At 40.5% G+C, this 25,693-nt stretch overlaps 2 protein-coding genes and 2 non-coding genes across 4 annotated transcripts; 1 reads left to right on the plus strand and 3 right to left on the minus strand.

Annotated features, from left to right (window-relative positions):
- The first annotated feature begins 5,039 nt into the window (after positions 1-5,039).
- LOC148564366 (small nucleolar RNA R71) lies at positions 5,040-5,146 on the plus strand. The gene has a single exon (XR_015884367.1). It is a non-coding gene; the product is annotated as a small nucleolar RNA R71 (small nucleolar RNA).
- An 11,481-nt stretch (positions 5,147-16,627) lies between these two features.
- LOC148564367 (uncharacterized) lies at positions 16,628-17,032 on the minus strand. The gene has a single exon (XM_088487028.1). The coding sequence runs from the start codon at positions 17,030-17,032 to the stop codon at positions 16,628-16,630; it is 405 nt and encodes a 134-aa protein (XP_088343154.1).
- Positions 17,033-17,095: 63 nt separating this feature from the next.
- Positions 17,096-18,370, minus strand: LOC107640596 (uncharacterized). The gene is made up of 2 exons (XM_016344107.1): positions 17,555-18,370; positions 17,096-17,371 (listed from the first exon to the last, which is right to left on the minus strand). The coding sequence occupies exons 1-2, from the start codon at positions 18,368-18,370 to the stop codon at positions 17,096-17,098; spliced, it is 1,092 nt and encodes a 363-aa protein (XP_016199593.1).
- Positions 18,371-25,044: 6,674 nt separating this feature from the next.
- On the minus strand, positions 25,045-25,152 carry LOC148564368 (small nucleolar RNA R71). The gene has a single exon (XR_015884607.1). It is a non-coding gene; the product is annotated as a small nucleolar RNA R71 (small nucleolar RNA).
- Positions 25,153-25,693: the final 541 nt, after the last annotated feature.

The following is a 25,693-nucleotide window of genomic DNA, read 5'->3' on the forward strand; positions in this document are numbered from 1 at the left end:
GATAACGCGGTCACGAAGAACCTGGTTTTTGAACCGTATCGGTTGGCAGTTTTGATTCTGATTTTCGTAAATAGTCTCTGTTTGACGAACCGAACTCGATTCATGAGAAGAGAGAGATAATAGTATAATATTATCATTATATTAGTATTAGAAAATGCTTGAATGATATTATAAGGTTACCTGGTCTGTTTTTGTTAAAAAGCAGAAAATCGGTTTAACCGGGTTTACGGTTTACTGGTGCAGCTTAGCACCAGCACTCTCTGATGAATTTAGAAATGCTAAGGCCTCATTATACATGTTCTATTCTCATAATAAATATGTACTAGTTTCATTTATGCTAGTAGCTCAGAAAATAATTTTTAGAGATGTTTTTACGAGTGTTCCGATACACCTAGTTTTAGTAGTTGTACACCAGAGATATTTTAATATTATTTTAATCCACCTCCAAGCCAACCAATCACAACTCACCTTACACCCCCAAGACCTCCAAGGCTGTCTCATTTCATCATTTTGGCCAAAAATAACAAGAGAGAAAAGAGAGAAACTTTCCTGAACACTTAATCTTCAAAGCTTGATTTCTTCTGAACTAAAACTCAAATCAAAACTCCGTTTTCACCAAAATGATCCTCTCTTCTTCCTCTACATAACCATGTAACTTATCAAGGATGGAAATATGGTGAGATGGCTGTCTCCCTCCCATTTCAATTCGGTTTTCAAGGAAAACCATGTAAAACATGTGTTTTCTTGATGTTCTTCCTTAGGAATCATGCTTAACTTGACTTAAGGGCCAAGAAACGTGAATTTCCAGCAAGTATAAGGTGAGATATCTCTTCCTAAAATACTGAGTGAGATTTGGTCAGTTGAGAGTTTTTGGATTTAAAGTTGTTCTTGATGTGATTTAGGAGGAAAAAGTGCTTAAGGACCACCTGAAAGTCTAACTGAATTAGGAGCAGCAAAACCAGGTAGGGTGTCACGAAATTAATATTGATTATTTGTGTTTGAGTTGTGTGAATGTTGTATTATTTGGCTGTGCTAAAAATTGGTTGCATATATGATTGATTCTTGGTGAAATTTTGGTGAAATTTTGATGAAATTTGATGAAATTCAAGCTTTAAAGTTCATGTTCTTGGGCAGCTGGAAAAACGAAACCCTAGAGCTTAAATTGAGGTTCAATTTGTGTTAAAATAATGTAGAAAAGATGGGGTTTTAGTGGCTGGAAATTTATTTTGAATTTTGGTAAAAATCGGTTGCTGAAAAGACTGAAAAACGGGTAAAAACAAAGAAAGAATCTGAAGAATTTATGAAGAACACGAAGAACACTTTGAGTGTGGTGAAGAACAATGAAGAACACATTTTTGATCCATAAAAGGGCAAGGAAGTAAATATTTTGGTGTTTGGGAGGTTATTTTGTAATTTCCAAAAGTTAGGGTGGTAAAAGTAGAAATATTAAAAGTTACGGGTGGTAAAAAGTGAATTTTAAAGGTTAAAGGTTAAAGGTTAAAGTAAAGTTAATTTTCAAAAATTTAATAATAAAATAATAAATAATAATAAAATATTAAATAATAATATTTAATTAAAAATAATATTTTAATAAAATAATAAAATAATGCGAAAAAGGCAGTTTTCTGTAAAAGCTTTAGAAAGACATCTTTAAGCGCAGAATCTCATAATTACCTTCATAAAACACTTAGGGAGTGGTAAGAACATATTAGTGAGGAAAAGATAAAAGAAAGATAAAAAGTTGAAGAAAAGATAAAAACTAAAGAAAGGTTTGTAAGGTTTTAATAACAGAAAAACAGCAGAAATTAGTGAACGAACTAGGGCAACATAGTTAGTCCTTGAGTTGCGACTGGGGTTAGGTATTATATGAAAAGTTAAACTGTTTCAGTATAGACTTAATGAACCTATACTTGGGACAGGCGAACTATTCATACCGAAATTTACATAAACTTTAAATACATACGTTAAGCAGAGAAATCAGAGCAGAGTAGAGAAACACAGAAAACAGAGTAACCAGAGTAAAGTAAAGAAATAAAGAGAAAAAGAGTAATATAGATACAGATGAAAAGAGTAATCAGAGAAGAGAAAAGAGATACAGAGAATAGAGTAATTAAAACAGAGTAAAGAGATACAGAGAAAAGAGAAACCAGAACAGAGTAAAGAGATATAAAGAGAAGAATAATATAATAAAGAGCTATATTTTTATATATATATATATATATATATATATATATATATATATATATATATATATATATTAGTTGCTTAATGCAACCCAGAGCTATATTTATATATATATATATATATTAGTTGCTTGATGCAACCCAGAGCTATATTTAATATATATTAGTTGCTTAATGCAACCCAGAGCTTCTGTAGGGAAACTAAGTTACCTACAGCTATTTTCCGCTTCCCCAGAGCAGAGCAGAGTATATATATATTTTCCTACAGTAAGCAGAGGCTGTCTCAAATGAGCGGCTATTATTATATGCGCATTTATTTAGGAACGGAAAATCGTATTCGGGAAATCGGGATTACTCGTGACCGGATAAATGTCAGGATTGCGGGTAGCCAACCGACACATGAGCTCATGGCCTGCGCTAGGGCTAGACATGCATCATTCTTGTCTGCGCATCATTCTCTGTTGTATTCCTTTCTGTGTGTGATCTACTTCTTTATGTTTGTCTGCTCGTATGCTATTTCTGTGCTTTATTTTCTTGTATTCTTTTGTTTATGTTCTGCTTTCTGTTCTCTCTACTTTCTCTTTCTATCTTTATCTTCTGTATACTGCTTCGCTATATTATATTATTCGTCTACTAATCGACCCCAAATAAATAAACGTAACTAATAACCCCGGCCCTACTAAGAACTCCCCAGTTCTTACCCCTTCTCTCTCCCTTTCCCCTTCAGATGGAAGTAAGAGTTCCTTTCCGTAGTTTGCTGACGATTGTACGCAAAAAGGGATTCCACTCTAGGCAGTCTTCTGAGTCTAGGGTGAATATCGTTCTCTGATTATATGTATATACTGTGAGACCAGTCAACGTCTGCACCCCGTTCGTATGCGCACTTTAACCTAAATCCTGTGTACGAGATTCCTATTGTGTGGCTACTTCATGAGGTACCAGAGAGACGTCCTGTGGAAAAGTCTGATCGTGCAGAGGAGTAGCAGATGATGTTCTATCTTTTGATGACGTTCCACCTGACTTGAGTTTTGAAGACCTAGAACATACTTTCCCTCGCTTTAGTAGTTTAGAAGGACTAGGTGAGTATAGAGTCTAGGCTAGCCTAGGTGCCAGCTTAGGGACCTCTTGAATAGGTCAAGACCTAGGATGTTGTATGTATATATATGTATATAGATATTATTTAGCTATATCTAGGGGTGTTCTAACTAACAGTCTATATGCTAATAAAGGCTGAATCACCGAATGTTGTCAACTACTTGTGATGTATTTTTGTGTGGTTGTTTATAACTGTTTTATTTGTTATTACTTGTGAATTGATTATAAATGATTCTGTCTATTAATCCAAATATTTAAAAAAAAAATACACCACGCAAATTAACTACGCGTTTACAACGAATCAGGCTCATATGATAAAAAAATAGATAATAATTAGGAAGACAAATTGGTAGCGCTCAGTTTCTGGTATGATCTAGACATATTGAAAATTAGGTCGTTACACCACCAATAATACAATTAACCATACATGGACCTGGATCACTACACTTTTCTGGTATACCTTCCATTAAAGCAGATATAGAACTACCTAAAGGAATAGTTTCTAATTCATTAATTTTGTCTTTATGTATACATAAATCTTTTAGAAACTTTGCATACTTAGGTACCTGCTGAATAACATCAAAAAGGGGAACAGTTACTTCAACCTTTTTGAATATCTCTACCATTTTGGGGTCGGGTTTCAACTGCTTTTTGGCCTTCCTTGCAATTTGTGGAAATAGAATAGGAATGGCGTCCTTCACAGCTTCAGCGTCCTCTGGTGCTTTTTCCTGTGATTGAGCTTCTTCTTCTTCAGCCATGTCCTGTATGTCCTCTTCCTCTTCAACATCTTCTACTTCCACTACCTCTTCAGCTGAGGCGTATTCTGGTGGGTTTGGTTCCTCCTGATTCCTCTCTTGCAGTGTAGTTGCGGACCTTAGGGTGATGGCATTGATGCCACCCTTCGGATTGGGCAAGGGTTGAGAAGGAATTCCACTCGAGTTTGCCTGTTGAGTGTTTGGAGTATTGGGTGGTGCCAGCTGAGAGATGAGAGCTTGTATGGTGGATGCTAGGCCATTAAGTGAACTTTCCATGTTCCTTTTTCCTTGTGCAATGGATTGAATGGCCTCTTCACTCGGAGAGGAATTAGATTGAGTGATCTGCGGAACTTGTTGTTGGTTGTGCTGTGGCCCTTGGGACTGCCTCAGGTGAGGTGCTCTGTAAGGCTGGTTCTGGTTCTGCTGCCTGTTGTTGTTATTATTCCACCTCTGATATCCTTGATTGTCTCTGCCTCCTCTGTTATTGTTGTCCCTCCAATTCTGGTTAGAATTATCTCTCTAACCTTGGTTGAAAATGTCCTGCCATCCATAGTTGTAACTGCCACCTTGATTGTACCCTTGGTTGGGGCGGTCATAGAAGTTATGAGTGGCTGCCACAGTGTTGTCTTCCTGTTGGAGCTACGGGCATTCATCAGTATAATGGCTGTAATCAGTACATATTCCGCACACTCTCTATGGGACTAGCTGTTGGCTTTGATGCGCTTGTTGTTGACTCAACTGCATCTGCTTCAGTAAGGTGGTCATTTCACTTATACTCTGAGCCAGAGCAGTAGTCTCCTTGCTAGAAGACACCTCTGCAACAGCTTTTGACCGGCCTTGTTTCTGCCTGTGATTCCTTGTAGATTCAGCTAAGTCGCTGATCAATTGCCATGCCTCATCAGTGGTCTTATACTTTTTCATAGACCCATTGCTAGCACTTTCCAATGTAGTCTTATCTTAGGGCCTCATGCCCTGTGTTACGTAGTCGAGTAACACTATCTTGTCAATTATATGGTGGGGGCATGCTTCCAGAAGATTGTTGAAGCGCTCCCAGTATTCATAGAGAGTCTCAGATTTATCCTGAACAATCATGGAAATGTCTTTCCTCAGTTTATCAGTAACTTCAGCTGGAAAGAATTTTTCCAAAAATTCTCTTCTAAGTGTATCCCAGTCGGATGCAGTTGCTGCGGGTTGAATGTAGTACCACTCTCTCGCCTTTCCCTCAAGAGAGAATGGGAAGGCTTTTAAGAAAATTGAAGTTTCATCTGCACCATCACGCCTAATAGTAGAACAGGCTGCTTGGAAGTCTCTAAGGAGCTTGATAGGCTCTTGAGCAGGTAAGCCATGAAACTTGGGCATCAAATTGAGCAGTGCTGTTTTTATTTCAAAGTCTGTAGCCACCGCTGGGTGATGCGCTTGAAACAGTTGCATTGAAAAATCAGGGGCTCCAGCCTCCTGGATAGTAATTCTCCTAGGTGCTGCCATGTCACCTGCACGTAAATCAACCGAATCAGCAGAAAGGGAGCCTGTTTCTTCCTCAAGTGACGTTTCAGACCCGCCATCAGAGAGGACTAACCGACGCCGAGCTTGCCTTATTCGTGAAATAGTTCTTTCAATCTCAGGATCGAATACTGACAAGCTTGGATCAGGAAGTGAACGCGTCATTTAACAAAAGAAACATGAAGCTCATAGTAGCAAAATAAAATAAAATGCAAATAAATAAATTCCAATTAATAACTTTAGCACTCTATTGCAACTCCCCGGCAACGGCACCAAAAATTGACGTGGCAAAAATTGGCGAGTTAAGAAATTATTAGAAGAGATACGTTGCAAGTACAGTTCTTAACCAACCAGAAATCTGCTTATCAATTTAGAAGGGTTGTCACAAAATTTAAATTAAAATACTGGGAGTATGAGTCCCAGGTCGTCTCCCAACGAGTTGCAGAGAGATGTGCTATTTTATTAATCAGATGTTTTCAAAAATGGTTTGAGTTGAATAACGGGAAATTAAATTGGAGAATTTATGTAATTTTAAATAAAAACCTTGACTGGGAGTAGATTAGTTGGAAGCCCTATTCTTGTTGAAGTACTCTCAAGACTAATTGATAATTGAGGATTGTTCTGTTTAGTTATCCCTTACTAGGTAAGGGAAAATCAAGCAAGTTGGAAAGATATTTCTATTCAGAAGTTCCAATCTGCTCAATTGAAAAGGATTGGTGTCAGTGACTAGAGGACAATCCAACAATAAACCCAATTACAATTTTTCTTTTAAGCATTCCAACTCAAGGTCTTTCCTTCAATCAACTCCTATCCAAGTTATGGAACTACTCGCTCATTGTAAATATAGAATTCATAACATAGGAAAGAGAAATATAGAAAGACATGATAAGTAATAATCAAAGGGATCAATTAAAAATAAAAATAGTTCTTGTATTAATAAATTCTAAAAATAATCCAATAATATTTCTGAGTAAACAAAGGACATGGAAGAGTAAGAGACAGGTAAAGAAAACAAACGAGAATTACGAAGTCTTGACGAAGGTAATAACTCTTCTCAATATCCCAATGCGAAAAGTAATAAAAATAAATCCTAAGAACTATGAATGTGCAGAGAGAAAACCTAGAGGATGAGTAAAACTAGATCTAAAACTGAGAATTGTCTGTAATGAATTGTTGTCCTCCGTTTCTCCATGTTCCTTGGCTCTAGTCTGCTTTTCTGGGCCAAAAATTGGGTCAAAACAGGGCCCAAAATTGCCCCCAGCGAATTCTGCAGATCGCGCATGTCACGCGATTGCGTCATTCATGCGGACGCGTCATTGGGCGTTTTGCCTTACGATGCGTGCGCGTCGTCCACGCCTCCGTGTCACTTGTGCAGTTCCAATCTGCGCAGTCGCGTGAGCCATGTGTCCGCGTCACTTCTCGCTGGTCATCTCCTCAATTTCTTGTGTTCCTTCCATTTTTGCAAGCTTCATTTCCAATCTCCAAGTCATTCATGCCCTATAAAACCTGAAACACTTAACACATAGATCACGACATCTAATGGAATGAAGGAGAATTAAAATACATAATTAAAAGTCTTTAGGAAGCAAATATAAACCATAAAATAGTCTTTAGGAAGGAAATATAAATGCATGCCAATCATATGAATAAGTGGGTAAAGAATTGATAAAATCATACAATTAAGCACAATATAAACCATAAAATAGTGGTTTATCAGTGAGCGAACAGCCACAAAAGTCCTCTAATATGGCTTCTACTGGCCCACTCTCTATAAAGACTCCCGAGAGTTTGTGCGTAACTGTGACAGCTGCCAGAGAGCTGGTAATCTGCCTCATAGTTACACCATGCCTCAGCAAGGGATCTTAGAGATTGAGTTGTTTGACGTATGGGGTATTGACTTCATGGGGCCTTTCCACCACCATACTCAAACAATTATATTCTAGTGGCAGTCGACTATGTATCCAAATGGGTAAAGGCCATTGCAACACCCACCAATGATACTAAGACAGTGCTGAAGTTCCTCCAGAAATATATCTTCAGCAGATTTGGTGTCCCTAGAGCACTAATCAGTGATGGGGGCACTCACTTCTGCAACAAACAGCTTTACTCTACTATGGTCCGATATGGAATTAGCCACAAGGTGGCAACTCCATATCATCCACAGACAAATGGGCAAGTTGAAGTCTTTAATAGAGAACTAAAAAGAATCCTGGAACGGACTGTAAGTACCCGTAGAAAGGATTGGGCAAGAAGCTTGGATGACGCTCTGTGGGCATACAGAACAGCATTCAAGACTCCTATAGGGACCTCTCTATACCAGCTTGTGTATGGTAAGGCCTGTCATCTGCCCGTGGAACTGGAGCATAAGGCCTACTGGGCAACCAGATTCCTAAACTTTGATGCTAAATTAGCTGGAGAAAAAAGATTGCTCCAACTAAATGAGCTAGAGGAATTCAGACTCACTGCTTTCAAAAATGCCAAGCTTTACAAAGAGAAAGCAAAAAGGTGGCATGACAGAAAGCTGTCATCTAGAGTCTTTGAACCAGGACAGAAGGTTCTGCTGTTTAACTCTAGGCTCAGATTATTCCCCGGGAAACTGAAATTCCGGTGGAGGGGGACCATATGTGATTACAAGTGTGTCACCATATGGCTCTGTGGAGCTTCAAGACATTGATTCTAATAAGAAGTTCATTGTTAATGGACAGAGAGTCAATCATTATCTTGAAGGCAATCTTGAGCAAGAATGCTCAAAGCTGAGAATAGATTAAAAGCTCAGCAAGGTCCAGCTAAAGACAATAAAGAAGCGCTTATTGGGAGGCAACCCAATTTTTACTTATCTATGTTAATTTTCTGTTTTCCTTTTTTATTTTATGTTTTCTTTAGGATGATGATCATGTAGAGTCACAGAAATCAAAGCAAAATCAAAACCAGCATTAAAAATAGCTCACCCTGGAGGAAGAGCTTACTGGCATTTAAACGCTAGTAAGAAGCATCAGAATGGCGTTTAACGCCAGAAAGAAGCATCAAGCTAGCGTTAAACGCTAGAAACAAGCACCAAGTTGGCGTTCAACACCAAGAAAGGGGGAAAAGCTGGCGTTTAACGCCAGAAACAAGCAGCAGTCTGGCGTTAAACGCCAGGATTGCACTCTAAGGGCGTTTTTCATGCCTCAATGGAGCAGGGATGCTAAGTCCTTTACCCCTCAAGATCTGTGGACCCCACAGGATCCCTACCTACCCCACCTCTTCTTCTCTCCTCTTCACACCTTTCCATAACACTCTTCTCTATACTCTCTTCACCACACACATCCATCCATCATAAACCCCTCATATACACTATCACCCTCCCTTGGCTGAACCCACCACACATCTCCATCTCCTCCTTTCTTTCTTCATTTGCTCGAGGACGAGCAAACATTTTAAGTTTGGTGTGAAAAAATCCCCGCTTTTTAATTTTCCATAACCATATGGCACCTTCCATGAAATTAGAGAAGATCAAAGAGCTATGAAGGAAGAGCAACAAAGGAAAGGAAGAGACATAGAGGAACTCAAGAGCACCATTGGTTCTTCAAGAAGAAGAAGACGCCACCCTCACTAAGGTGGACCCGTTCCTTAATCTCCTTGTTCTTATTTTCCTATTTTTCGATTTTTGAGCCTTATGTTTTATTTATGTTTGTGTCTTTACTATATGATCATTAGTGTTTAAGTGTCTATGTCTTAAAGCTATGAATGTCCTATGAGTCCATCACCTCTCTTAAATGAAAACTGCTCTGAAAACAAAAAAACAAGAAGTACATGATTTTGAATTCATCCTTGAAATTAGTTTAATTATTTTGATGTGGTGACAATACTTTTTGTTTTCTGAATGAATGCTTGAACAGTGCATATGTCTTTTGATATTGTTGTTTATGAATGTTAATATGTTGGCTCTTGAAAGAATGATGAAAAGGAGAAATGTTATTTGATAATCTGAAAAATCATAAAAATGATTCTTGAAGCAAGAAAAAGCAGTGAAGAACAAAGCTTGCAGAAAGAAAAATGGCAAAAAAAAGAGAAAGAGAAAGAAAAAGCAAGCAGAAAAAGCCAAAAGCTCTTTAAACCAAAAGGCAAGGGTAATAAAAAGGATCCAAGGCTTTGAACATCAGTGGATAGGAGGGCCTAAAGGAATAAAATCCTGGCCTAAGCGGCTAAACCAAGTTGTCCCTAACCATGTGCTTGTGGCGTGAAGGTGTCAAGTGAAAACTTGAGAATGAGCAGTTAAAGTCGAGGTCCAAAGCAAAAATAGAGTGTGCTTAAGAACCCTGGACACCTCTAATTGGGGACTCTAGCAAAGCTGAGTCACAATCTAAAAAGGTTCACCCAGTTATGTGTCTGTGGCATTTATGTATCCAGTGGTAATACTGGAAAACAAAGTGCTTAAGGCCACGACCAAGACTCATAAAGTAGATGTGTTCAAGAATCAACATACTGAACTAGGAGAATCAATAACACTATCTGAATTCTAAGTTCCTATAGATGCCAATCATTCTAAACTTCAAAGGATAAAGTGAGATGCCAAAACTATTCAAGAGGCAAAAAGCTATAAGTCCCGCTCATCTGATTGGAGCTAAGTTTCATTGATATTTTGGAATTCATAGTATATTCTCTTCTTTTTATCCTATTTGATTTTCAGTTGCTTGGGGACAAGCAACAATTTAAGTTTGGTGTTTTGATGAGCGGATAATTTATACGCTTTTTGGCATTGTTTTTACATAGTTTTTAGTATGATTTAGTTAGTTTTTAATATATTTTTATTAGTTTTTAAATAAAAATCACATTTCTGGACTTTACTATGAGTTTGTGAGTTTTTCTGTGATTTCAGGTAATTTCTGGCTGAAATTGAGGGACCTGAGCAAAAATCTAATTCAGAGGCTGAAAAAGGACTGTAGATGCTGTTGGATTCTGACCTCCCTGCACTCGAAATGGATTTTCTGGAGCTACAGAAATCTAATTGGCGCGCTCACAGTTGCGTTGGAAAGTAGACATCCAGGGCTTTCCAGCAATATATAATAGTCTATACTTTGCTTAAAGATAAATGACGTAAACTGGCGTTTAACGCCAGTTCCATGTTCCATTCTGGCATTAAACGCCAGAAACAGGTTACAAGTTGGAGTTAAACACCCAAAACAGGTTACAACCTGGTGTTTAACTCTAGAAACAGCCTAGGCACGTGTAAAGCTCAAGTCTCAGCCCCAGCACACACCAAGTGGGCCCCAGAAGTGGATTTCTGCACTATCTATCATAGTTTACTCATTTTCTGTAAACCTAGGTTACTAGTTTAGTATTTAAACAACTTTTAGAGATTTATTTTGTATCTCATGATATTTTCACGTTTTACATTGTATCTCTACGGCATGAGTCTCTAAAATCCATGATTGGGGGTGAGGAGCTCTGCTGTGTTTCGATGAATTAATGCAATTACTACTGTTTCTCATTCAATCACGCTTGTTTCTATTCTAAGATATTCACTCACACTTCACCCTGATGAATGTGATGATCCGTGACACTCATCATCATTCTCACCTATGAACGCGTGCCTGACAACCACCTCCGTTCTATCTGCACTAGCTTGAGTGTATATCTCTTAGCCTCCTGGTTCATGATCAGAGTCTTCGTGGTATAGGCTAGAATTATTAGCGGCCATTCCTGAGATCCGAAAAGTCTAAACCTTGTCTGTGGTATTTCGAGTAGGATCTGGGAAGGGATGACTGTGACGAGCTTCAAACTCATGAGTGTTGGACGTAGTGAGAGATGCAAAAGAATCAACGGATTCTATTCCAACATGAGTGAGAACCGACAGATGATTTGTCGTGCGGTGTCAGCGCATTTGGACCATTTTCACTGAGAGGATGGATGGTAGCCATTGACAACGGTGATCCACCAACATACAGCTTGCCATGGAAGGAGATCTGCGTGCGTGAAAAAGAAGACAGTAGGAAAGCAGAGATTCAGAAGACAGAGCATCTCCAAAATCTCAATCTGTTCTCCACTACTGCATAACAAGTAACCTTTATTTCATGTTATCTAGTTTTCATAAACAAAAGAAATTTTTATTATTAATCTCCTGACTAAGATTTACAAGATAACCATAGATTGCCCCAAGCCAACAATCTCCGTGGGATCGACCCTTACTCACGTAAGGTATTAGTTAGACGACCTAGTGCACTTGTTGGTTAGTGGTACGAGTTGTGAAAAGTGTGATTTACAATTCGTGCACCACGTCGATCCCTTTTTTTTAATGTAGAATGCAAAATGTAGAATGCAGGTGAATATGCAGAAATTATGAATGAACACTAATAAAAATAAAATAAAATAAGACTGAGAATAAAAAGGAACGATTATACCATGGTGGGTTGTCTCCCACCTAGCACTTTTAGTTAAAGTCCTTAAGTTGGACATTTGGTGAGCTCCTTGTCATGGTGGCTTGTGCTTGAACTCATCTCGGAATCTCCACCAATGTTTGCAATTCCAGTAGCCTCCGGGATCCCAAACTAGGGGCAAAGAGCCTTCAAGCAAGTTTAAGCAAGTGACAAGGCCCCAAGAGTGTTGATTGCTAGACTGAATTCCAGGGTCCCAGACCTTGCTTTTACACCCGTCTTCTTGTTGATCATCATGATTCCATCCGAGTGGTTCAGCCTTGGAATTCTCAATTAAGCGCCCAAACATCCTCCTAGACCCATTCAATTGAGAATTATACCAACTCTTGCACTTCAAATTGGAGTATGCAACCATATTAAGCCTTGCATGGAACTCCAACCACTAGCCATCTCCCCCTTATTCTTAAAGCCACAAAGAGCTCTAAGTTGATCATCTGTCTCAAGCAAAGCATATTCAAGTGGGCTAATTAAGCTTAGAGATGAAAGATTTACCCACTTGAATGAAGGAATGGTTGGTGATGGCTTTGGGGAAGAGATCTCCAACAACTTTGGCAAGGTGATTTCAAGTTCCATTCCCTTGTGCTCTTCCTTGACAACTTCCACCTCTTTGCAAGCTTCTTCAATTCCAACCTCTTTCTCTTGGTAGCTTTCTTCCAATTTAGTCGCTTCTTCATTGCTTACCAAGGGCATGGGAGGTTGTGCCTCTTCTTCTTTAATCTCCATCTCTTCCTCAACATCAACATCAAACATCTTGGAAGGAGGCTCTATGACTGGACTTTTTCATGGAGGTTCAGCATCTCCTAAGTCTGCAACCTCTTCTTCCTCTTCAATAATTGCTAATTTGTCCAGTTGTTTTAGTATAAAATCGTACTCCTCCTTGATGATTTCCTTTCCATGACAAATCCCTTCAACTACTCCTTCATTTGCAAGGGTCTCTCCTACCTCCACATTTTGGGCCTCCTCTTGCTCTAAGACAAAAATCAGACTCCTCCTTGATGTCTTCCTTCACTAATTCTTCAACCACTCCTTCGACTTCAAGGTTCATAAGCATATGGTGGGGCTTGTTGGTAACTACAAGGGGGTCCACCATATTCATCATCTTGTTACGCTTCCTAGAATGGCTCTTGACCATAGTAATTTGGTGGAGGTTGGTTGTCACGAAAAGGTCCACCATAACTATTGTCTTGGCATGCATCATATAATGGTTGTTGGTTATAGCGCATTGGAAGGGGTTATTGCTAAGAGGGTTGATCAAATCCTTGTGGCTCCTCCCATCTTTGATTCTTCCAACTTGATGCATGTTCTCATTATAGCTTCCATTTCTTACAACAACATTAGAACCAAACTTAAAGCCAGAGGGTGTGAGAATTCATAGTAGCTAAAGAAAATAAAAACTAATAAAAATTAATGAAAATAAACTCCTAAACTAGAAACACTAACAAAGAAACGAAAAAGCAAATATTTACAATAACCAATAATAAGGCACACGTTTGCAATAACCCGGCAACGGCGCCATTTTGATGAGAGGATTTTTGCTAGTAAAGAATTTCAAAATAAATTCTCGTTGCAGGTATAGTTTCTAAACTAACAATAATCCTTTCATACAAAAATTTGGTTGTCACAAGTAACAAAACCCCTAAAAAGTAATAACTGAAGTATTTAAACCTCGGGTCGTCTCTCAAGGAATTGCAGGGAGGTGTGTTTATTATTGGTTATGAGAAAAGTATCTTTTTGGGGTTTTTGAAAGGTTTGAACAAGGAAAATAAATGACAAGAAAGTAAACTAATTATCATGAAAACCCTTGCAAGGTATGAGAACTGGACGTCCTATCCTTGTTATCCTTATCAATTGTGATGAAAATTGTCTATTGCTCCCACTTTGTCAACCTCTAACTATGAAGGTATGTTAAGTGGATAAATCAATTTGATTCCTCAGGTCCTAGTCAATCCTTATGGAAAGACTAGAGTTATTGGAATTCAAATTAACTAGCAAACATAACAGTTATCAATCAACAAAGGAGTTTGATAACTCAAGTGTCTCCAATTACTCAACCAAAGCTAAGAATGTAAAAAGCTAAATTAAAATCATAAATCTGAAATACCTCAAATTGTATTAAATAGAAAATCAAATTAAACATGAGAATTCAAATACCAAATTAGGAAAATAAATAAACTAGAATACTAGAACAACTAAAAGTAGAAGAGAAATTAAATTAAAGGAACATTGAACCTGGAATGGAGAAGAAGTAAATCTAACCTAAGAAAAATCCTAATCCTAAAACCTAGAGAGAGGAGAGAGCCTCTCTCTCTAGAAACTACATCAAAAACTTAAAATCTGAATAATGAATGTTGTGTGAATGAATGAATGGATTCCCCCACTCTGTAGCCTCTAATCTGTGTTTTCTGGGCCAAAAACTGGGTCAAAAATAGCCCAGAAATCGTCCCCAGCGATTTCTGATACGTCCAGCATGCGGCACTGTCATGCGTATGCTTCGTCCATGCGTACGCGTGGATTGAATTTTCTCCAGGTCATGCGTACGTGTGATCCCTGTGTGTGCATCACCTATATTCAGAGCAACTATAAAAAATTATATATCGTTGCAAAGCTCCGGATGTTAGCTTTCCAACGCAACTAAAACTGCTTCATTTGGACCTCTGTAGCTCAAGTTATGGTTGATTGAGTGCAAAGACATCAGGGCTGACAGCTTAACAATTCCTTCAGTTTTCTTGTATTCCTTCCACTTTTGCATGCTTCCTTTCCATCCTCTAAGCCGTTCTTTCCCTGTAATATCTAAAAACACTTAACACACATATCACGACATCGAATGGTCATAAGGGAGGATTAATAATAAGCAATTTTAAGGCCAAAGAAGCATGTTTTCAATCATAGCACAAAATTAGGAAAGAAAATGTAAAACATGCGAATTCAATGAATAAGTGTGAGTTTAGTGGATAAAATCCACTCAATTATGGACAAGATAAACCCTAAAAATGGGATTTATCAAGGACTCCTACAATGGGTTCAAAGATAGGTATTTTAAAGTTCGCCTTTTAGAGGGTCATCACCCATTTTGGCTGACGCTGGAGGGGGTGCGTCGCATCCCGACCTATTGGAGTTTCGGGGCGAGGGCGAACGCCTTTACTAAAGTCACATATAAAGGGTTATCTCCAGAGAATAAACGGGTTGCCGACGTGTTGCTGGCAGTGTTTGGGAAGAATAACGTTAATCCCCATCTTCTCATGGATGACCAGAATGTAGCTAGGAATTATATACGTGAGTCCCCCCCCCCCTTTTTTTGAACTAACAAGCTTCCGTGCTCTTTACCAGTGTCGATGGCTCGCGAGCAAGTTAGCCTTGAAGCTTTATTTAACACATTTCTTAACAATGATATCGAGGAGGAGACGACTTCTGACCACCAAGCCACAGATAACCAAGAGAAACCCCCTCAGGATACCGTAAGCGCCAGGGCTCAGTCCCAACCTTTTCATGGTAAGATGATCAGGACTAGTGGTGGCCCAGAACCTCGGCTGGAGATTGAGGTCGAGAACCCGGATGTAATGATAGTGGATAATTCCAGGAAAAGGAAACCATCCTCCAGCCCGGAGGGAGCTCTTACTGTGATGGAGGAAGAATTTTGATGCCGGGAACATTTTTGATTCCCAATTGCTCCCGGGCACAGAGGACTTCTTCCATGGTGGGGATCTTCCGGGGCAGGCGAGATGGATGTATCGCACGTTGCTCCGGGGAGCCGCTATAGCGAGGAAGGCGGAGTTTGCCCTGGCGGGAACGTATTCTTTGCAGAACAGACTTGAATCTTCTGTTGAAGCAGATAACAGGTACAAGGCCGAAGTGGAGTTACTTTGGAAGCAATTGGCTACTGCTCAGGAGCAGCTGGCTACTGCTACGGAGAAGGTTAAGACTTCTGATGCCGCCGTTGCCCGGCTTACCGAGAGGGAGATGACTCTGGAGAGTCAGCTCAACTCCGCTCTGGCCTTGGCGACTGCGGCTAAGGATGAGGCGACCGAACTAAGGACAAAGTACAAGGAGACCGTCAAGCAAGGGAAGAGCGCCATCTTGATGACTGAGGAGGCCCTCAAGGCTCAGGTGAAGTTGTTGGCTCCCGACTTTGACACCTCAGCTGTTAGCATCTTCAAGACCATCAAGGATGGAAAAATTGTCGACATCCCGAAGAAGTGTTTTGGTCTTGCCTTTGTACTTTGTTTTTTTTAATATGTAGGTTTTATATACTTTTGGCTAGTTTAACTGCCGTTATATGTAACAAGATATTTGTGGTGAACTCGGTTACCGTTTTTGGCATGTATATAACTAATGGTTTGTGTACCGTCATTTGCCTCTTACCGTTTTATTGGTCGCTAAACGTATCGCTTGATAGTCGTAGGAGTCACCTCATTACTTTTAAAGCCTTGGGTTACCGGGGTGATCAATCCCGGTTTCCCGTTTTGATTTAAAAAAAAACAACGTCGTATGATAAAGCCGGATAAAGTAAATGCGGGGTAAAAATAAGATAGTATAAGCAACAATCAAAGACAGCATAAAAAGGCTTATAACCAAAGGTAGCATAAACAATTATCGCAAGTCTAATGATCCCGCACATAGTAATGCAAATCTTACTAGCGTGGTTAACTGGTAGGATTTTTACTCGTCTAGCTTGCCTCGGCTGCTAGGGATAGAATCTCTTTAGGTTAACCGCGTTCCATGTCCTTGGTATCTCTTTGCCATCCAGCCGTTCTAATTTATACACGCCGCTGCCGAGCACTTCTTTCACCCTATAGGGGCCTTCCCAGTTTGCCGCCAGTTTTCCTTGCCCTGCAGTCGGCGGCCCGACATCATTGCGTCTTAATACCAGGTCGTCCCGTTCGAACTCTCTTTTGAGCACCTTGGCATTGTAGCACAGGGCCATTCTTTGCTTTAGCGCCATTTCCGATAGATGGGCCATCTCCCTTGCTTCATCCACCAAGCCCTTTTCTACGGCCTTTTCAACTCCTCCTAAGAGTAGCCGTGGGCTCGGCTCACTGATTTCCACGGATATTATTGCCTCTACCCCATACGTGAGTCGGAAAGGCATTTCCTCAGTGGCCAATTGTTGGGTTGTGCGGTAGGACCAGAGAACCAAGGCCAGTTCATCCGCCTACACTCCCTTCATCTGGTCGAGTCGCCTCTTGAGGCCCTGCAGGATGATCTTGTTCGCAGCCTCCACTTGTCCATTGGTTTGAGGATGCTCAACTGACGAGAACTTTTTCTTTACTCCCAAACTAGCAAGGAATTTTTCAAATTTTTTATTGGTGAACTGCATCCCGTTGTTCGAGATGACGGCTTCTGGGATGCCGAATCTTGCTATTATCTGTCTCCACACGAACTTTCGACAATTCGCTGAGGATATGCTAGCCAATAACTCTGCCTCTATCTACTTTGTATAGTAGTCAATCGCCACTATCATATACTTGACTTGTCCTGGCCCGACTGGGAAGGGTCCTAATAGGTCAATTCCCCATTGTGAGAAAGGTCAGGAAGTCGTGAGAAAGCTGAGTTCACTTGCTGGCGCTTTATGGAAGTTGGAATTTTTCTGGCATCTCTTGCACCTTCTTACGAACTCCTTAGAATCCGCCATCATGGAGGGCCAGTAGTACCCGGCTCTGATGAGCTTCCTAGCTAAAGCCTTCCCTCCGATGTGGTGACCGCAGCATCCTTTGTGGACTTCCCGGATGACATACTCTGTTTGGTCGGGGTGCAAGCATTTTAGCAGGGGTTGGCTAAGCCCTTTTTTAAACAAATGGACCTGTATGATTGCATACTTGGCCGCTTCTCGCCTTATTGTTTTGGCCATCTTCTCGTCGCTGGGGAGCTCGGCTTTTTCCAGGAAGTTGATGATCGGGTCCATCCAAGAGGGTTCTGACTGGGTCAGCTGTAGGACCACCGCTGGTTCTTTTATCAAACCTTGAATGAGAGATTGGTTGCCAGTCCCTGGTTTTGTGCTCGCTAGCTTGGACAGGAGGTCCGCCCGTGTGTTCCGTTCTCTCGGAACGTGCTGGATCATGACCTCCTCGAATTGCTTGCTCAATTCTTTGACTTTCCCCAGATACTTTTGTAACAGTGAGTCTCTGGCTTGGTAGGTCCCATTGAAATGAGAAGTTATGACCTGTGAGTCGCTGCACACCTCCACTCTAGTGGCTCCGACCTCTCTTGCCAGCGCTAGGCCGCCCAGCAAGGCTTCATACTCTGCTTGGTTGTTCGAAACCGGGAAATCGAATTTGATAAACTGCTCATATACAACTCCAGCTGGGTTTTCCAAGATGATTCCCGCCCCTCCGAACGTTTGGTTGGATGCTCCATCAACATGAAGCTTCCACCGTGTGTTCGGTGTCCCGGCGGGGTCTCTTGTCAATTCTACCAGGAAGTCAGCCATGCTTGAGCCTTGATCGCGTACCTGGGTTCATACTGTAAGTCATACTGGGAGAGCTCAACAGCCCAAGTCATCATTCTACCTGCCAGGTCGGGTTTCTACAGTACTTGTCAGATTGCCTGATCCGTTCAGACGGTTACTTGGTGTCCTTGAAAGTACTGCCGCAACTTGCGCGATGATGTCAGGAGCGCATATGCCACTTTCTCCAGCTTGCTATACCTTAGCTCTACTTCTTGTAGTGCTTTACTCACAAAATATATTGGCTACTGGGTTTTCCCCTCTTCTCGCACCAAGACCGCCGCCAAGGCCTCGTCGGTTACTGCCAGATACAAGTACATCGATTCTCCCTTCTTAGGCCTCGCTAGAACAGGTGGCGCCAAGATTATATCTTTGAATTGTTTGAAAGCCTCTTCACATGCCGGGGTCCACTCAAACGCGATCCCATTCTTCATTAGGTTAAAGAAAGGTAGAGCTTTTACCGCCGATGCGCCGAGGAAGCGGGACAGCGCGGTGAGCCTGCCTGCTAACATTTGGACATCTTTTACACTTCTCGGGCTCTTCATATGTAGGATTGCCTCACACTTTTTCGGGTTGGCCTCCACCCCTCATTGCATTATCATGAACCCCAGGAATTTTCCGGCTTCGACAGCGAAGTCACACTTCAGCGGATTGAGCCTCATTCCGTGTTGGTGAAGAGATGCGAAGACGCTTTCCAGGTCACTTAAGAGGGCCTCAGGCCTGGCGGTCTTGACCAAGATATCGTCTACGTATACCTCTACCGTCTTGCGGATGAGGTCCCTGAAGACCTTGTTCATCAGCCTTTGGTATGTGGCCCCCACATTCTTCAGCCCGAACGGCATCACCTTGTAGCAGTATGTCCCTCTTGGCGTTATGAACGCCGTTTTCTCTTTATTTGGCCGGTGCATTGGTATCTGATTGTACCCAGAATAGGCATCCATGAAGCTCAGATACCGGTAACCTGCCGCCGCGTTAACGAGAACATCGATGTTGGGTAGGGGGAAGGAATCCTAGGGACATGCCTTGTTAAAGTCGGAGTAATCTATGCACATTATCCATTTTTCATTGGGCTTTTTAACCAGGACCACGTTTGCCAACCACGTCGAGTAGTCCAGTTCCCAGATGATTCCCGCTTCAAGTAGGCTGGCCGTCTATTTGGCCACCTCTTCCACCATTTCTTGGGACATCTTTCTCTTCCTTTGAGCTACTGGCTTTGCCCCCGACCTCACGGCTAGTTGGTGCGACATAAATTGGGGGTCTATACCCGGCATGTCGGCCGGAGTCCAGGCAAACAAGACAACGTTGGCTCTGATCATCTCTATCAGGGGTTCTTTCAAGTCATGGGGTAGATTCCTGTTCACAAAGGTAAACTAGTCCTCTGAGTCGCCGACCCTAAATTTTTCAAGGTCTCCCTTTGGTTTCGGCCTGGGTTTGTCATCGACCCTGGCATCCAGGTCGGCAAGGAAGACACCGGATGCTTCTTTAGATTTCTTTATCAGGGAGAGGCTGGTGTTGTCGCATGCGGCTGCCGTTTCTAGGTCACCCCTGATGGTCCCCACTGATCCATCATCAGCTACAAACTTCATTAGCAATAACTTGGTGCAGATCACCGTCCGAAAGTCGTTGATGATTTTTCTTCCTAGAATGAGGTTGTAGGTCGTGGAGTCCCTTAAGACAACGAACTCCGCCATTAGCGACCTCTTCCCTCTGCTTCTGCCAATGGAGACCGGGAGGGAAACTACACCATCTAGCTTGATGAAGTTATCGCCTAGGCCTACCACGCCGTGTTGGTGGCCCTTCAGGTCGGTATCCCGTAGGCCCAGGGCATCGAATACATTGCGGAACATGATATTGGAGTCGGCTCCGTGTCCACCAAGATCCTCTTTACCAGGCTGGTCCCCACCCTGGCCGTGATCACCATTGGCAGGTTCTTCGGGGCCTCATCGAACTATTGGTCTTCGGGGCCGAAGGATATCGAGGGTACCCTCTAGGAGGTCGGCGTGGGACCAGGGGACATAGCTAAGACCTTGGCATCCTTTTTGCTAGCCGACTTCAATCTGGGAGGGACGTCCCTTCCAATCACTACATTTACCACAGTGAGGCCCTCATTATCCTCCTCGGGTTCCCGTCTTTGCCTTACGCCTCGATTTTTGTCCTCAGTTGATCGGTCCCTCCTCCTTGGTTCCCTTATTAGGTGGGAGAACTTGACCAACTTCCCCTCTCGAATGGCCTACTCCAGGGCATCTTTCAGGTCAAAACAGTCTTGGGTTTTATGGCCATAACCCTTGTGATAATTGCAATAGAGGTTCTTGTTTCCTCCCGTCCTGTCCTTGAGTTGCCGGGGCTTCGACAGGATGTCTTTGTCGGCAATCTGCTGGTAAATCTCGACGATTGGGGCCGCCAGGCGGGTGTAGTTGGTGAACTTCCCAACGGGGGAAAAGGGTTTGAAAATCTTGGCCGGTCCTCCATCTCTGGAGTGCTCCTTAGACCTTTCTTTGCCGCCAGATGGGCGGGCATTGGAGTATACGGGCTACCGTTTATTGGCTGCCACGACTCGACTTACCTCCTCATCATTAATGTATTCCCTGGCTACGTTCTGGATCTCTTGCATTGTCCAGACAGGCTTGGTGGTGAGGTGTTTTCTGAAATCCTCAATTAGCAGCCCGTTGGTTAAGCACAGGCTGGCCACCAAATCGGTTAGGCTGTCTGATGAGCGGATAATTTATACGCTTTTTGGCATTGTTTTTAGTATGTTTTTAGTAGGATCTAGTTACTTTTTGGGATGTTTTCATTAGTTTTTATGTTAAATTCACATTTCTGGACTTTACTATGAGTTTGTGTGTTTTTCTGTGATTTCAGGTATTTTCTGGCTGAAATTGAGGGACTTGAGCAAAAATCAGATTCAGAGGTTGAAGAAGGACTGCTGATGCTGTTGGATTCTAACCTCCCTGCACTCAAAGTGGATTTTCTGGAGCTACAGAACTCGAAATGGCGCGCTTCTAATTGCTTTGGAAAGTAGACATCCAGGGCTTTCCAGCAATGTATAATAGTCCATACTTTGCCCAAGTTTAGATGACGCAAACTGGCATTCAACGCCAGCTCTCTGCCCAATTCTGGCGTCCAGCGCCAGAAACAAGCTGCAAAGTGGAGTTCAACGCCCAAACTGGCACAAAAGCTGGCGTTCGACTCCAAGAAGGACCTCTACACGTGCAACACTCAAGCTCAGCCCAAGCACACACCAAGTGGGCCCCGGAAGTGGATTTATGCATCAATTACTTACTTCTGTAAACTCTAGTAGCTAGTTTATTATAAATAGGACCTTTTATTATTGTATTAGACATTTTTGGATTATATTTTGATCTATTGATCACGTTGGGGGCTGGCCATTTGGCCATGCCTGGATCTTTCACTTATATATTTTCAACGGTACAGTTTCTGCACTCCATAGATTAAGGTGTGGAGCTCTGCTGTTCCTCAAAGATTAATGCAAAGTACTACTATTTTCTATTCAATTCATCTTATTTCGCTTCTAAGATATTCATTCGCACTTCAACCTGAATGTGATGAATGTGACAATCATCATCATTCCCTATGAACGCGTGCCTGACAACCACTTCCGTTCTACATTAGATTGAATGAGTATCTCTTAGATCTCTTAATCGGAATCTTCGTGGTGTAAGCTAGAATGATGGCGGCATTCAAGAGAATCCGAAAAGTCTAAACCTTGTCTGTGGTATTCCGAGTAGGATTCAATGATTGAATGACTGTGACGAGTTTCAAACTCGCGAGTGCTGGGCGTAGTGACAGACGCAAAAGGATGGTGAATCCTATTCCAGCATGATCGGGAACCTCAGATGATTAGCCGTGCCGTGACAGGGCATCTTGGACCATTTTCACAAGAGGAGGGGATGTAGCCACTGACAACGGTGATGCCCTTGCATAAAGCCAGCCATAGAAAGGAGTAAGACTGATTGGATGAAGATAGCAGGAAAGCAGAGGTTCAGAGGAACGATTGCATCTCCATACGCTTATCTGAAATTCTCACCAATGATTTACATAAGTATTTCTATCCTTATTTTATTACTTATTTTCGAAAACCCCAATACTATTTTATATCCACCTGACTGAGATCTACAAGGTGACCATAGCTTGCTTCATACCAACAATCTCTGTGGGATTCGACCCTTACTCACGTAAGGTATTACTTGGACGACCCAGTGCACTTGCTGGTTAGTTGTATCGAAGTTGTGACAAATTATGAATTGAGATTAGAGCACCAAGTTTTTGGAGCCATTACCAAAGATCACAATTTCGTGCACCAAGTTTTTGGCGCCGTTGCCAGGGATTGTTCGAGTTTGGACAACTGACGGTTCATCTTGTTGCTCAGATTGGGTAACTTTCTTTTCGTTTTCTTTTCAAAAAGTTTTCAAAAAAAAAAATTTTCAAAAATCTTTCAAAAATTTCTCCTTTGTTTTCGAAAAAAAAAATTTAAAATAAAAATGATTTCAAAAAAATATATTTTTCTTCAGAATTTTTAAGAATGAATTCTAGTGTTTCATGAAGCATGTTGAAGCCTGGCTGGCTGTAAAGCCATGTCTCAATTCTTTTGGACTCAAGAGAAGAGCTTCTTTATCTTTCTTAGCAAATTGGTTGCTGAATGTAAAGTTCTGCTAAAGCTTGACTGGCTATTAAGCCATGTCTAACCCTCAGATTGGAGCTTTAGACTAACATGGCAAGATTCCTGGACTTCATATTAAAAATTTTGGAATCCTTATTTTCCTTTTTTTAAAAATGATTTTCGAAAAAATTAAAAGAAAATACAAAAAAATCATAAAATCAAAAAAAAAATCAAAAATATTTTTTGTGTTTCTTGTTTGAGTCATGTGTCATGTTATAAGTTTGCTGTCAATTGCATGTGCATCTTGCATTTTTCGAAAAAATCATGCATTCATAGTGTTCTTCATGATCTTCAAGTTGTTCTTGGTAAGTCTTCTTGTTTTTCTTTGCATTTGCATGTTTTGTGTCTTTTCTTGTTTTTCATATGCATTCCTGATTTCTTTATGTCTAAGCATTAAAGAATTCTAAGTTTGGTGTCTTGCATGTTTTTTTGCATTAAAAATTTTTCAAAAATGTGTTCTTGATGTTCATCATGATCTTCATAGTGTTCTTGGTGTTCATCTTGACATTCATAGTATTCTTGCATGCATTCATTGTTTTGATCCATAACTTTCATTCATTGCATCCTTTTTCTTGTTTTTCTCTCTCATCATAAAAATTCAAAAATAAAAAAAAAATATCTTTCCCTTTTTCCCTCCTAAAATTTCGAAAATTAGATTTGACTTTTTCAAAAATTTTTAAAATCTAGTTATTTTTATGAGTCAAAGCAAATTTTCAATTTTAAAAATCTTATCTTTTTCAAAAATCAAATCTTTTTCTTCTTTCTTAGTTATTTTCGAAAATTCAAAAAAAAAATATTTTTCAAAAATCTTTTTCTTATTTTTATATCATATTGTCGAAAATAACATCATCAATTAATGTTTTGATTCAAAAATTTCAAGTTTGTTACTTACTTGTTAAGAAAGATTCAAACTTTAAGTTCTAGAATCATATCTTGTGATTTCTTGTGAATCAAGTCATTAATTGTGATTTTTAAAATCAAATCTTTTTCAAAACCAATTTCAATCATACCTTTTCAAAAATATCTTCTCATTTTATCTTTTTCAAAATTTGATTTCAAAATATCTCTTCTAACTTCTTATCTTCTTATCTTTTCAAAATTGATTTTCAAATTTGTTTCAACTAACTAACTAACTTTTTGTTTGTTTCCTATCTTTTTCAAAACCACCTAACTAACTCTCTCTCTCTAATTTTCGAAAATATCTTCCCTCTTTTTCAAAAATTCTTTTTAATTAACTAATTATTTTAATTTTTTTATTTTAATTTTCGAAAAAAAATAAAAAATAAAAAATAAAAAAATCACTGACCTTTTTCAAAAACTATTTTCAAAAATTCCCTCTCTCTCTTTTCTTCTCCTTTTCTTCTACTCACCTAAAGGGAACCTCTATACTTGGATAAAAAGGATCCATATTATTATTCTTATTTTTCTGTGCCCTCTTCTTTGTCATATGAACAGGAGCAAGGACAAGAACATCCTTGTTGAAGCAGATCCAGAACCTAAAAGGACTCTGAAGAGGAAACTAAGAGAAGCTAAATTACAACTATCCAGCAAGCACCTGTCAGAAATTTTCGAACAGGAAGAGGAGATGGTAGCCGAAAATAATAATAATGCAAGGAGGATGCTTGGTGACTTTACTGCACCTAATTCCAATTTACATGGAAGAAGCACCTCCATTCCTGCCATTGGAGCAAACAACTTTGAGCTGAAACCTCAGCTAGTTTCTCTGATGCAGCAGAACTGCAAGTTTCATGGACTTCCATCTGAAGATCCTTTTCAGTTCTTAACTAAATTCTTGCAGATATGTGATACTGTTAAGACTAATGGAGTAGATCCTGAAGTCTACAGGCTCATGCTTTTCCCTTTTGCTGTAAGAGACAGAGCTAGAATATGGTTAGACTCTCAACCCAAAGACAGCCTGAACTCTTGGGATAAGCTGGTCACGGCTTTCTTAGCCAAGTTCTTTCCTCCTCAAAAGCTGAGCAAGCTTAGAGTGGAGGTTCAGACCTTCAAACAGAAAGAAGGAGAATCCCTCTATGAAGCTTGGGAAAGATACAAGCAGCTGACCAAAAAGTGTCCTTCTGACATGCTTTCAGAATGGACCATCCTGGATATATTCTATGATGGTTTATCTGAGCTATCAAAGATGTCATTGGATACTTCTGCAGGTGGATCCATTCACCTGAAGAAAATGCCTGCAGAAGCTCAAGAACTCATTGACATGGTTGCTAATAACCAGTTCATGTACACTTCTGAGAGGAATCCTGTGAATAATGGGACGCCTATGAAGAAATGAGTTCTTGAAATTGATACTCTGAATGCCATATTGGCTCAGAATAAAATATTGACTCAGCAAGTCAATATGATTTCTCAGAGTCTAAATGGAATGCAAGCTGCATCCAACAGTACTCAAGAGGCATCTTCTGAAGAAGAAGCTTATGATCCTGAGAACCCTACAATAGCAGAGGTAAATTACATGGGTGAACCTTATGGAAACACCTATAATCCATCATGGAGAAATCATCCAAATTTCTCATGGAAGGATCAAAAGCCTCAACAAGGCTTTAATAATGGTGGAAGAAACAGGTTTAGCAATAGCAAGCCTTTTCCATCATCCACTCAGCAACAGACAG

This window comes from Arachis ipaensis, chromosome B5 (assembly GCF_059453495.1).
Source record: "Arachis ipaensis isolate K30076 ecotype BB chromosome B5, ASM5945349v1, whole genome shotgun sequence".
Classification (NCBI taxonomy): domain Eukaryota; kingdom Viridiplantae; phylum Streptophyta; class Magnoliopsida; order Fabales; family Fabaceae; genus Arachis; species Arachis ipaensis.